The sequence below is a fragment of the Capsicum annuum genome, chromosome 6, assembly GCF_002878395.1.
Source record: "Capsicum annuum cultivar UCD-10X-F1 chromosome 6, UCD10Xv1.1, whole genome shotgun sequence".
NCBI classification, from domain to species: Eukaryota; Viridiplantae; Streptophyta; class Magnoliopsida; order Solanales; family Solanaceae; genus Capsicum; species Capsicum annuum.
The window spans coordinates 195,412,928-195,426,022 of NC_061116.1; the positions used below are offsets into that span (position 1 = coordinate 195,412,928).

Below are 13,095 nucleotides of genomic sequence, written 5' to 3' on the forward strand. Positions count from 1 at the left end.
TCAATAAGATTTGTTATATATAATTTTAGATATTTTAAATTGTTAATTATATTATGATTTATATGACTTTCAATGTAATTTTCAAGTAATATCCCTTTATCCTAATTAATATGACATCGATAACTATTGTAATCTATAGTACTTTTTCGACGTTGTAATTTACTATTTTAAGCTATTTGCTATTCTTGTTTAAACTTTCGTGGTATTAATAGTGAATTTAAACTTTTTAAAGTAATTTAATTTTTTAATTATTGTAATTTAAATTTATACGACTTTCAACATAATTTTCAAGTAGTATCCCTTTATCCTAATTAATATGACATCGCTAAATATTATAATTTATAGTATTTTTTCGTCATTCTAATTTACTATTTTAAATTGTTTGTTATTGTCTTGTTTAAACTTTTATGGTATTGATGGTGAATTTAAACTTTTTAAGTAATTTAAGTTTTTAATTTATTATAATTTATAATATTTTTAACTATTTCAATTTAAACGACACTGGTATAATTTCGAGAGTAAACCAAATATTACGATTGAAATAGCGAAATCAGAATGTCTTGAATAACTCACAATGACTAATTAAAAGTGATATATAACAAAATTGTTATGAAAAAAATACTTGTAAAAAATTTTTAAGTGGTCTCACATAAGATGTCAAATTAATTTAAATCATCAAGAATTAATTTATCATTTATGTTTATTTCACCTTTTATAAAATAAATATTATCAATTTTTAAATACTTAGATGACTCATAATCGTTAATAATAGGTGATATAGTAAAATTACAATTGAAACCATATCATTCATATCATAAATGTCTATTTTACTCTATAAGTGTCTATTTTATTTTTTTAAAATATTATTATTTTTTTAATAAGTAAATGTCATATAATAATTATTTAGGGACGCTAAAATACAGAGATAATTACATAACTTAACCAATATTGACTACTAATTACCTTATTTAACCTAATTTCAATTAATTACAATTCATAGTCTCCTCTTGTCTATTAATTTTTCATAATTACAATTCATTGTCTCTCTCATGTATTTATTTCTTTTTCTCTATTTTCTATTACTTTCCTCTTTTTTTTTCCTTTTCTTTTTTTTCCTTCTTTTTTTCTTTTTCTTTTTTTTTTCGTTTTCTCTTTCTTTTCTTTTTTCAATTTTTTATTTTTCATAACTATGTTTCAATTTTTTCTTTTTTGTTTTCTGTTTTCCTTTTGTATTTTTTTTCTTTTTCTTTTTTCTTCTTTTTTTTTTTTCTTTTTTCTTTTTCTTTTTTTTTTTCCTTTTTTTGTTTTCTCTTTCTTCTTTCTTTTTTCAAATTTTTCTTTTTCGTGCCTTTTTTTATTTTGTATTTTTTTCTTTTCCTTTTTTATTTTTTTCTCTATTTTTTATTACTTACCTTCCTTTTTTTATTTTTTTTCTCCTTTTTCTCACATTTTTCTCCTTTTTTTCTTTTTCTTTTTCTCCTTTTTTTCTTTTTCTTTTTCTCCTTTTTTTTTTTCATTTGTGTGAACTATCAAACACAAATACAGGTGTGAACTATGTTTTAATTTTTTCTTTTTCATTTTTTCCTTTTTGTATTTTTTTATTTTTATTTTTTCTCCTTTTTTGGGTCTATTTTCTATTACTCTTTTCTTTTTCTTTTTCATTTTTGTTTTCTCTTTCTTCTTTCTTTTTTCAATTTTTTCTTTTTCGTTGTCTTTTTTTCATTTTTTCTTTTTTTTTCTTTTTCTTCTTTTCCTTTTTATTTTATTTCCTTCTTTGTTTTTTGTTTTTTCTCTATTTTCTATTACTCTCCTTTTTTTGTATTTTTTCTCCTTTTTCTCATACTTTTTCTCTCTTTTTTCTTTTTATTTTTCTCCTTTTCATTTGTGTAAACTAGCAAACACAAATAAAAGTGTGAACTATATTTCAATTTTTTTTTTCGTTTTCTTTTGTACATTTTTTTCCTTTTTTTTTTGTCTATTTTCTATTACTCCTTTTTTTTTTCTTTTTTCTTCATTTTTCCTTTTCCTTTGTTTTTTGTTTTCTCTTTCTTCTTTCTTTTTTTAATTTTTTCTTTTTTCGTTGTCTTTTTTCATTTTGTCTTTTTTTTTTCTTTTTCTTCTTTTCTTTTTTATTTTTTGCTTCTTTTTTTATTTTTTTTCTCTATTTTCTATTACTCTCCTTATTTATTTATTTTTTGTATTTTTTCTCTTTTTTTCCACATTTTTTCTCCTTTTTTTTCTTTTTTTTTTCCTCCTTCTTTTCATTTGTGCTAACTAACAAATACAAATACAAGTGTGAATTGTAAAATATAAATACAAAGGCGAATTATAACATACAAATACAAGTGAAAACTATAAAATACAAATACAAATGCGAACTATAACATATAGATACAAGTGTAATCTATCATTTGTACTTTTTAAATTATTGAAAAGGAACAATTAATTTTCTTTTTACGAATACTTGTTTGTATTTATTTATACCAGTTGTATTTATCGATACAAGTAAATACAATTCAATTTTTTATAAAAATACAATACATATAAATACAATATGTATTTGTATTTTTAAACTAATTGATTTCATTTGTTTGTAATTGTATTTGTATCAGGTGATATTTATTTATTAACAAGTACGAATAATAATTTTGACATATGAATATAAAACGGTACATTTGTATCAAATGATACATTGCATGTGTATATATTTTAGAATAAAAAAAAATACAATTAATGCATTTACTTGTTTGTGTAAAAATACAAATGATAAATTGTACATAATCACGGCTAAATATAATATGCAATCAACTTATAAATACAAATACAAAATAATTGTTTAAAAATAAAAAGACATCGACGAAAATAGAATAAAAATACAAATATAATCTAAATATACAAACACAATAAAATCATAATACAAATATAAGTCAATATAATATATAGTCAATTATAAAATACAAATACAAAACAGTTCTTTAAAATACAAATGCGAATTATATAAAATATAAATGATAGTGCGAACTAACAAATACAAGTGCGAACTATAAAATACAAATATAAACGCGAACTACAAAATACAAATACAAGCGCGAACTTTAAAATACAAATACAAATACAGTTGTATCAATGAATACAAAAATATAAATGATGCCATGACTACAAATAGATAAGAAATTGTGGTATTTACGTTATCATTAATGACTTGTACTCGAGTAGTTATATTTTTTAAAAATATAAAAAATATAAAATAGAACAAAAAAACAATAAAGAAAATAAGTACAAAAAAAGAAAAGAAAAAGAAAAAAAAAGTGAGATAGAAGAGAGAGAAAAATATATAAAAAATGAAAAAAATAAAATAGAAAAAATTAGAAAAAAGAAGAAGAAAAAACGAGGAAAACACACACAAAAAAAAAAATATAAAAAAAAATGGTAGTGTTTTTGGCAAGACTAAATATGTAGTGTATTTATATTTTTATAAATACAGATCACTGAGTAAAAGTAAATACAGCGGCTGTGAATCGAATACAACAGCTAAATAGTACTGTATTTGTATTTTATATGAATACAGACTATTGATAAAATTAAATACAGCGGGCGTAAATTGAATACAACGGTTATAAATGATAATTATGTAAAATATGACTATGAAAGATAATTTTTCAGTAAAATGTGATTATTTTTAAAAGATTTCCTAAAATAAAATCTCGGAGCAAGTAGACAGCTCAAAGTAGCATGTCGCTGCTTCCAACTATCTGCGACTAGCGCGCATATATATATATATAGTTGTAATACAGTAGGAAACTTCTTATATACAAATTTTGAAGACCGGGTAATTGTATCCCTTAGATGATTTGTTTGAGATTATACGAGCTTCTCGTCATGCTCTTTTTGGCCCAATTTAAGCAAGGGTGTTTGACATGGTATAAAATTCAAGAAAGAAATATTTTTGAAATTTGTGATTTAAAACAAATTAAGACATTGTGTGTTTAAAGATTATTTTATTAAGAGTAAAATGAGAATTAAAATTTAATATAGCACTGAAGTAGGTGTATACAGAGAACCAAATAGTAACTAAAGAGATTTGAAGGTTAATCAAATCTTTTACAAGTCTTTCTACATCATTAGACTAACAATACATCTTGTTTATTGGTTTTTAATTTATAATTTTTATATATTTAATAAATTTTTCTATATAAATATTAAATCCGCATGAAAATTACTGGGTTCTTGGGAATCCACACCCAGATTTAGATCCGCACGGCTGTATAAAATTAAGTGATGTATTTAAAAGAATATGATGTATCCGTGTGGATCAAAGAAGATATTTTTTTAAAAAAATTAAGATAAAAAGTACTTAGCTGAAAAAGAGTTTGGGATTTATGTCGTATTAATTTTAATTGAAAGAAAGGTTATGGCGCAATGGTCCATTGACACGCCGAGAGCCAACGGCCCAAAACATAATTAGTTCACAAAATTTGAACAGCGGTTTTTAGGGAATATGCCCCTTTCCCTTTGTTCATGAAGTATCAACTCTCGCTTTCATCTCTACAAACTCCATTTCACCTTCCAACAATGAGCTTCGACACTTCACATTCACTCTACAATCTCAAAACCCTAACGCCTTAGCGAAGTACCAAAGCTACTCTAATTTTTTCCACGCATTGATGCCTACGCCTCGCCTTCTCTCTGCTCTTCGCTTCTACCGCCATCATCGTTATCAAAGCTCTTATTCCTATTCCCTCTCTACAGCGCTCGACAAATTTGACTTTGATGCTTTTCACACTTGCTCATCGGAAACTCGACAAGAAACTAAACCTCATTTAGATACTTACAATAGATTTCAGTGCAATCCGTATTCTCAGTTCATTAGAGGTCAGGGGAATTCACCGTCTTCATTGGCATTACGCAATACATACTCGGTTAATTCTTCGCGAAATGTAGTATCTTGTTCGATTTCCAGAAATAGTAGTCACCTGTTCTTCAGCCGCGGTGAGTATTTTTTTCATACCAATTTCGGAGCAAGATATTTGCTCCTGTACTCAGCTGTAGCTCAAACTGATAGAGTTTCGCTGTGTGTTTTATGAAATTGTTCTTTGCAGGTTTGATTACCAGAGCTAAGAAGATAAAGACGATAGATGTGGTGGATGATCATGGGTAACGTGTGTTGTTCTCCTCATTTATGATGTTCCTTTTGTTTTCCTTTTTACACACAATCGAATAAATAGTCTTGCTGTTTCTTAGAATCTGCAAATTCAGCCTTATTATATTGTTAGCATATCAAATCCCTCTTAGTTTCAGAAAGAAAATCCTCGTATATGTCTGGTGAGTTATTATCTGATCCTTGTGCTAGTCTCTAGTTCAACCAATAACGCATGTCATTTTGCACCTTTTTTTTTGGAATGTAGTAGAGTCATGTAAAGGCTTCAAGAACATGCAAGTGTTACAAGGATAGATCAGTTAAGCTCACAAAAAATATGGATTTGTAGCTTCTTTCTAAACTATAGAGCTAACAAAATCGATTTTGTTCAAAGGTCTTATGTATATGTAACTTGAGACCCTAAAGCGGGTGATACTTTGAAGTTACATTTTCCACCACTACCACTCTCTATCCTTCTTTCTTGTTCATCGTTATATATCCTTCCCCATAGGACAAGGGAAAGGTAAGTTTCTAACCTTATCCCTATTTATTCAGGATGTGGTCTTTTTGCTTGGTTTTGGAGTTCATTAGATAAAGAAGAGTTGCCGCTGGGTTGGAATACATGAATGACTAGACATGAGTATGTTGAAACATTAGAAGTAAAACAACCAGGGAAAACATGATATCTTGTATAGTAGCTAGGTTTTCTAAAATTAAATTGTAAAAGTTTTTTTAACTTTACCCATTGAAGACCCCATCTCAACTGTGGTAATCATGAGTTCTCTTTAGCCAAATTTTAGGTTCATGTGGCCAATAGGACAATAAATAATACAAGTATGTCTACTTATGTTCCGTCGGGGATAGTTGATTTGTTGAGGTTATAAGAGTGACAATCTGGAAATCTTGGGTTTGAATTCTAACTACAACACAATGTAAGTCTGTGTTTCTCAAAGCTTCTTGAAAGCAAAAGCGAAATAAAAAGCAACACCTTTCATGGGGCTTGAAGCCAAAAAAGGGAAGTTAAAAACTTGCTTATTTGAAATGAAGTTTACAATTAATAAAAAATTAAAAAAAATATATACATCTATGAATTTAGTATCATGCTGATCAAATTGCTATTAAGATTGCTAGTATCAATATCTAATCACGATTTAATCCTACCCCTCAAAGTTGAAATTTGAGTGCAGATTTCAAGCATCCTCTTTGTGTTGTTATTTATAATATTATGCATTACTATTTCAAAAACATAAATTTTAAGAACCGGCATCTTTTTGTTTGAATCACTTTGTACATTATTTTGAAGCAGATGACTTCACCCATGAAGTGATAGTTTCTTATTGCACATCACTTCATCTCTTTAAGCAAAGAGATTATGGATTTTAATAACATCGATATATCTAAAAGTGAAAAAATGAGAAGTGCAACATGCAATTGTATGGGAAATTAAGAAATATCAAGCATCTATGTATTAGTTTTTTCTCGTTTACAATTTATGTAACTAATTTCAGCATCACCGGCCTTCCTTGTTCATATTGGTTAGGGAGTTCTCTTTGCACCACTGGGTCAAGAGTTGAGGCTGGTAGGAAAAGAAAAAGACAAAATAAAGTAATTTCAGCATCCAATATACAACATATTAGTCCAACTCTTGAGAGTTGCGATTCAAAGAAGCAAAAAACTCTATTTGGAATAAATGTTGTGCACCATTGCTTGTAGGAAAACTTCTTTAAAGTTGATGGCTTCACTCATGAATCAATTATGCCCTTGCCTCCCATTGTTTCTTCGCTTTACACCTCTGGCCTCCAAGAACCTCCCTCAGTACTTTGTTGTACGCCTTTTCTAGGTTGATGAACATCATATGTAGGTCCCTCTTCCTCTCCTTATCTTGTTCCACCAATCTCCTGACAAGATGGATGCCTTATGTAGCTGAACTTCCCAACATGAATGTGAATTGGTTCTCGAAAATAGATGCGCCCCTCCTAACCCACATCTCGAAACCTTCATAGTGCCTTAGCATTAATAGCTTAGTACGTCCATAGTCGTTGCAATTCTTATGTCTCCCTTGTTCTTGTACAACGGGGTCATTGTACTCCACCTCCATTGTTTGGACATATTTGCTGAACGACATTAAACAACCCAGTCTGCTTCTCCATACCTGCCCTGCCTGTGCTCTTCCAAAATTCCATCAGAATCTCGTTTGGCCCAGTGGCGCCGCTCTTCCCCTCTTCCCCTGTGCATCCTTCGAAGCACGCTCTTAACTTCCTCCACCTCTATATGCCTACAATGCTCCAAATCGTTACATCTCTTGGAGTACTGCAAATCTCCCAGCACAATGAAGATGAGTTACCAGCGTCACAGTTTGTTAACAGAACATTTAGGTTAAATTGTATATTTTGACTTGCATAAGAGAAGATTTATGGAATTGATTTCCTAAAGAATAATTACTTTGGTATTTTGGACACACCCACTATGGTACTATCTTAGTATCTACTATGTTCAACTGGAACGCAATTATCTTATTGCAAGTAATTAATCATCATTCGAAGGTGTTTCTCAGGGAGATGATAATTCCATAATCAATCAGGTGGCACTCAGTAACATTAAATGGATTTCTACATGGTGGTTTAATTTGGTTGGACATAGTAGTGGTTCACATTGGCGGTGGATATTACTTGCGTCTAAATTATTAGTAGTTTCTCTAGATAAAACGTTTACATCAAAACCTTCTCCTGTATAATCGTGACTACCGGTGTTGGTTAAAAAGGGTAGATATTTCTTAGTTAAAACTAGCAATCTTTATATTGTGTCACCATTTAAGTTCTTCTTTTCTTTATTCTCATAGCCAGCGAGCAGTCACAACAGCTTTATGGTGCAATTTTCTTGTCTTCTCCCTGAAGTTTGGGGTCTGGTTTGTCAGTTCCAGCCATGTCATGCTGGCTGAAGTTGTGCATTCAGTTGCAGATTTTGCAAATCAGGTATTGCACATTTTTCAATCCCACATGACCTGGTATGGCCAAGTTCCATCTTTAATATTTCTGCTCGATGTGTAGGCGCTTCTTGCTTATGGTTTAAGTAGCTCCAGACGTGCACCAGATGCTATACACCCGTAAGTCCCAATACCTTGACATTGCAGGCATCTCCCCCCTCCCCCCTCCTCTTTTTTTTTTTTTTAAAAAAGAAATTTTTATTGTATTTGAATAGAGCACACTTAAAATCTGTATTTTGCATTGCAAAATGAAAATATTTACCACTGATTTGGTGAATGTGCTGCTGTATCATACAAGATATAGTTTACAATATCAAACACATGATGATGAAGCAAAGATCTTACACTGCCTATTGGGAAAAGTTTCTTTTTTATCTGGTGACATGTGTTTCCGAGGCTTAGAGGGTGATGAACTTGTTGAACTTATTTTTATCATTGCAGATATGGTTACTCCAAGGAAAGATTTGTCTGGTCTTTGATATCTGCTGTTGGTATCTTTTGTCTTGGTTGTGGTGCTACTATAGTTCATGGAGTACAAAACTTGTGGACTTCGGAGGTACTTTAATTAAAATACAGTGATCCATCTGTTGTTGAATAGTGTACTTTCACATCAGAACTGTATTCTTCATATGTATTTATTTCAGCAACCTGCAAATATTGGATATGCAGCACTGGTGATTGGTGGCTCATTCATTATAGAGGGTATGAATTCTTCTCTAATAAATACAAGTAGCTAGAATGTTTGTTCCTTTTATGTTTTCTACCCCTTATCTCACTCTACATATTCTTTCCGGACCGTGGATTTCTTTTAGGTATTTCTCTCGTGGTGGCTATACAAGCTGTCAGAAAAGGAGCAGCTGCTGAAGGAATGACAGTGAGAGATTACATTTGGCGTGGCCATGATCCTACAGCTGTAGCTGTCATGACAGAGGTGACCAACATGCTTTCTTGAGCTCCTACTCATAATCTCTTTGTCAGTGATGTGTAATGTGATGTTCAATTTGTAGGATGGTGCTGCAGTTACAGGCCTAGCCATTGCTGCTGCATCACTGGTTGCTGTAAATGCCACTGGAAATCCAATTTATGATCCCATTGGTTCCATTATAGTGGGCAACCTTCTAGGAATGGTATGTGATGCTAAACCTTAAACTTGTCCTTTACTTTAGGCATTGTAATCTATATGTATATTTTAGTGTGTCAGCATAATTCAAAAGTTCGAGTTCATGAATGAAATGATGATCTACAAAATCAAGTTCATGAATTAGATAAAATATTGAGTATTAGAATGAAATGAATCAAAATGCAGTGGGATAGATATTGACTATCCATATAGCCAATTCTAGCTAGATAGGGGTCAAGTGATTGTTGTTCTTAGCTCTTGTATCTTAATTATGAAGTTAAGACTGGTGTTGAAGTAACTTGGGGAACTGTGAATTAGCATATGGGAGATGCTGATTGAGAAAAGTGAAATTTGAAGACTCATCTCACGAATATGCTTTCCAGTGTTAGTGATGCACTTTATGTGATCTTTTTGTGATTGGTACGGCAGCTGATGACATGGGTGACTAACTTGGTTGTCAGTAATAAGTGTCTGATGCCTTTACATTTTCCACCACCTCTTTTGTAGTGTGAGAGGATGGAGGGAGCATGTTATTTGCCCGTCTTCTCAAACTTAAGTTTTGAAAAAGGGGAGGCTTATTATGTGACAGTGCAATTTGAAATGCAGGTTGCTATATTTCTGATTCAAAGAAATCGCCATGCTTTGATTGGTAGAGCAATTGATGAGCATGACATGGACAGGGTTCTACAGTTCCTGAAAAATGATCCAGTATGTTGTTTCTGAATCGTTCTTCTCTACTATCCTTTTTTCGTAACTAAACCGTCCAAACTGTATGTGCTACAGGTTGTTGATTCCATTTATGATTGCAAAAGTGAGGTGATCGGACCTGGGTTCTTTAGGTTTAAGGCTGAGATAGGTGATGGGATCTGGTTCTTCATTTCTATTCTTCAGTTTGTTTAAGGTACAACTTCTAATATGTTGCTTTTACATTGCAGACTTCAATGGCGTAGTGCTGGTTCAAAATTATCTAGAAAGAGCTGGACGTGAAGTGTGGGCTAAACAGGTTATTAGTGTTGCATGCAAACTTCTTAATTCTTCCACCACACCACCCGTCATTGGGTTTAGGGAAGAAAAAATGCATCCCGTTTTTGCATTTCAATAGCTGACAACAGCAATGGATTGATAGTGGTAGGGTATGAGTAGGAGAAGGAATAGTGTCAAATCTGATTTGGGTAGGATCGTGCCATCACTCCGACCCTAACCCATATAATTTCTCTTTTTCAGTAGGGTCGTGCCGTCTTTCCGGCCCTAATCATATAATTTCTATTTTCAAGTAGGATTTTGTATATTATTCCTTCTCCTACTCATATTCTAACAGATAGACTTCATCTTTTCTAAAATAGAAGGCATTTGATACTTCTTTACCACATAAATCTGATGACAAGTCTTCGGTGCTATGTTGGTGTTTCTCAAGATGACTTCTTTAGGAAGATGGAATAATAAATGAATATATATATTCTTAGAATATAATAATTTATAGGATAAAGCCAAATTGAAAAAAAAAATGAGGGACCAGGTGGATCTGATGTGTATCATTAAAGATAGTGATTCATCACATTAATAATATGAAATACAAACATGTTCACTTGTTTGTGTAACACCGATACATTAGTCTGTCCTAGTTTGTGTAAAATTCTTTCTGTTGGCATGGTTGATTTAACTTGCATAGTTTCTTGGTAGTTGCAGAATAGTTTGGACTACCGTTTGAGTTGTTTAATGAAAAATAAAATCATGATTTAAATTCTCACTATCAGATTAGCTTTAAGTTAGTTTATTGGTAGCTGTATAACAATTTCAAGTTTTGGAGAAGCCGGTGTAGTGAAAAACAAATCATGATTGAAATTTTAAATACTAGATGAGTTTTAAGTTTTGAAACTTGCAGAATTGTTGGATATTATTATCTAAAGAAATATGTTTAATATTTTTGGACATCCTAATATAAAAAGATCAAAATTATTTTGATAAAAGAAAATGGATGAGAAGTGCTAATTTGTATGTTTGTGCATCATAGTTCAAGCAAGGGCCTCCTGTACCCTCAGCTGTTCATCTTTCCTTTTGGTTTTTAACTTACACTTGATCAATCTGCAAGGTTCTTTAAAATCTACTCTCCTAAAAAGCTCGTCGGATCCTTTATGTAGTCATGTCATTACCACTCACCAGATACAAGAGCGCATCTTTTCTTAACTACAGAATTTTGGCTCAAATATCTAAGTCTGGATTTGCAACTTTGCTAAGCTGACCTAGCATGTGACTGATATTAAGGATGAATTTTCTTCCATCATAACAAAATTTTTGGTTTAAGTTGTTTGTTTCTATCCAAGAAAATCTGAACTATTTAATTATACCTGTGCAGCATAGAGTTCCACCAAGATCTTTAACACACACACACATGTATAACAAAGCTTCATTGATATAGGAAAATCTGCAAGTTTCTTGACCTTGCTGAAGTGATGTAATCTCTGCTTGGCATATTCTTGAAGTTCCGTTACCTCATTTCTATTTGATTTTGCCGCGTACTGATGACATATTTCTTGAAGTATCATAACTTCAGCTTGAAATATGAAGACAATAAATATTGTTTAACTTTCTTCTTCACCCTAGGGGCCCATGTTGTCTGCTAGCATTATTGATGTATAAAAACCAGTTATTTTATTGATGTATAACAATCAGTTATTTTCTCCTCATGTTTAGTTTCGAGAGGCTTCGGAGGATAAGGATGATGCAGCATTACTGAAACTGATGTCAATTTATGGTATGCTAACTTTGAAAGTATGATTATGAATTGCACCTGTTACATGCTATGCAACTCTTCATTCTTGGCAGGTGAGGAAGTTGTCACAGCACTAGGGAGTGAAGTTGATCGGCTAGAAAAGGAAATCCAGGAAATAGTTCCAGGCATTAGGCATGTGGACATTGAGGCCCATAATCCAATTGGACCATCCCCATGAGTATATAACTTAATAAATACTGTGCTATGCAGAAAATATTTGTTCAAACTATAACAGAATAGGGTGCACAATTGATGAATTATGGGAATATCATTAAGTTTGGATGCTCCCAAGGAACCATTCTCTACACTGACAGCTGCGTAGAACTTGTTTGAAGATAATGATCCTCTGCTCGTCTTTTTCCTTGTGAGTATAAAACGAAGCTTTTTATCATTTCCGGTGATGATTGTGCAAGTGGAAGGCAACTCCTGACGTATGAAAGGTGCCTTGGAGAGATTTGATACCCATTTTAAGCGGCCAGCTTAAAGAATGGCTCCTGGTTTACTACCCTCAACTCTCAAAGTATTACGTAATGTGTGAACATTAGAGAGTCCTCAGATAGATGTCTGATGGCAATTCAAAAAAGAAATATTGAGCCTTCCACTATGGATGGTTAAGATTGTCTAGTGATAAGAGCGCAACATGACATGTGGTTAGATGCATGTACGGGTTTGAACCCTGCTTACAAACGCGTTGTATTTTAGTCAAGGGAGATGGTGAAATGACAAGCGTCATCATTCACTAGTTTCACCATGGTGTACTGGTACTCTGAGATTTCTCGATTGTCGAAAAAAATTATGGATGGTTGCTTCAGATCTTCACAGTTTCCACTATTTCCTCCTGCAAATTGCTTACTGGTGCCAATATTTATCATCAAAGGAGGTAGATGGTCATTTTTTTGTTAGTATAGTTCTTTAGCTAACCAATATTTAAGTACATTTTTCACCAAATTATTTTTTGCCACGTTGCATTTTAATCTTCTATATTTACATCTTGACACTCCATAACTAGTTTGTTGCTTTGTGCTTTCAGTTGCTAGAATTTGATACTTTTCACTTTTAGGACCAACGCTATTACGATTTTAAAA

General features: G+C 31.7%; 1 protein-coding gene across 1 annotated transcript; it reads left to right on the plus strand.

Moving 5' to 3' along the window:
* The first annotated feature begins 4,413 nt into the window (after positions 1 to 4,413).
* LOC107855857 (metal tolerance protein C4) lies at positions 4,414 to 12,821 on the plus strand. Its single transcript, XM_016700866.2, has 13 exons — positions 4,414 to 4,989; positions 5,100 to 5,154; positions 7,977 to 8,109; positions 8,185 to 8,240; positions 8,562 to 8,676; positions 8,765 to 8,822; positions 8,933 to 9,051; positions 9,128 to 9,247; positions 9,847 to 9,948; positions 10,024 to 10,096; positions 10,176 to 10,243; positions 11,932 to 11,992; positions 12,064 to 12,821. The coding sequence occupies exons 1-13, from the start codon at positions 4,665 to 4,667 to the stop codon at positions 12,186 to 12,188; spliced, it is 1,410 nt and encodes a 469-aa protein (XP_016556352.2). The 5' UTR covers positions 4,414 to 4,664; the 3' UTR covers positions 12,189 to 12,821.
* The last annotated feature ends 274 nt before the right edge of the window (positions 12,822 to 13,095 follow it).

Coding starts and splice junctions, on each gene's coding strand:
- LOC107855857 (XM_016700866.2), top strand. CDS start 4,665: ATGCCTACGCCTCGCCTTCTCTCTGCTCTTCGCTTCTACCGCCATCAT. Junction 8,823..8,932: donor TGGCTCATTCATTATAGAGG/GTATGAATTCTT, acceptor GATTTCTTTTAG/GTATTTCTCTCGTGGTGGCT. Junction 10,244..11,931: donor GTGAAGTGTGGGCTAAACAG/GTTATTAGTGTT, acceptor CCTCATGTTTAG/TTTCGAGAGGCTTCGGAGGA.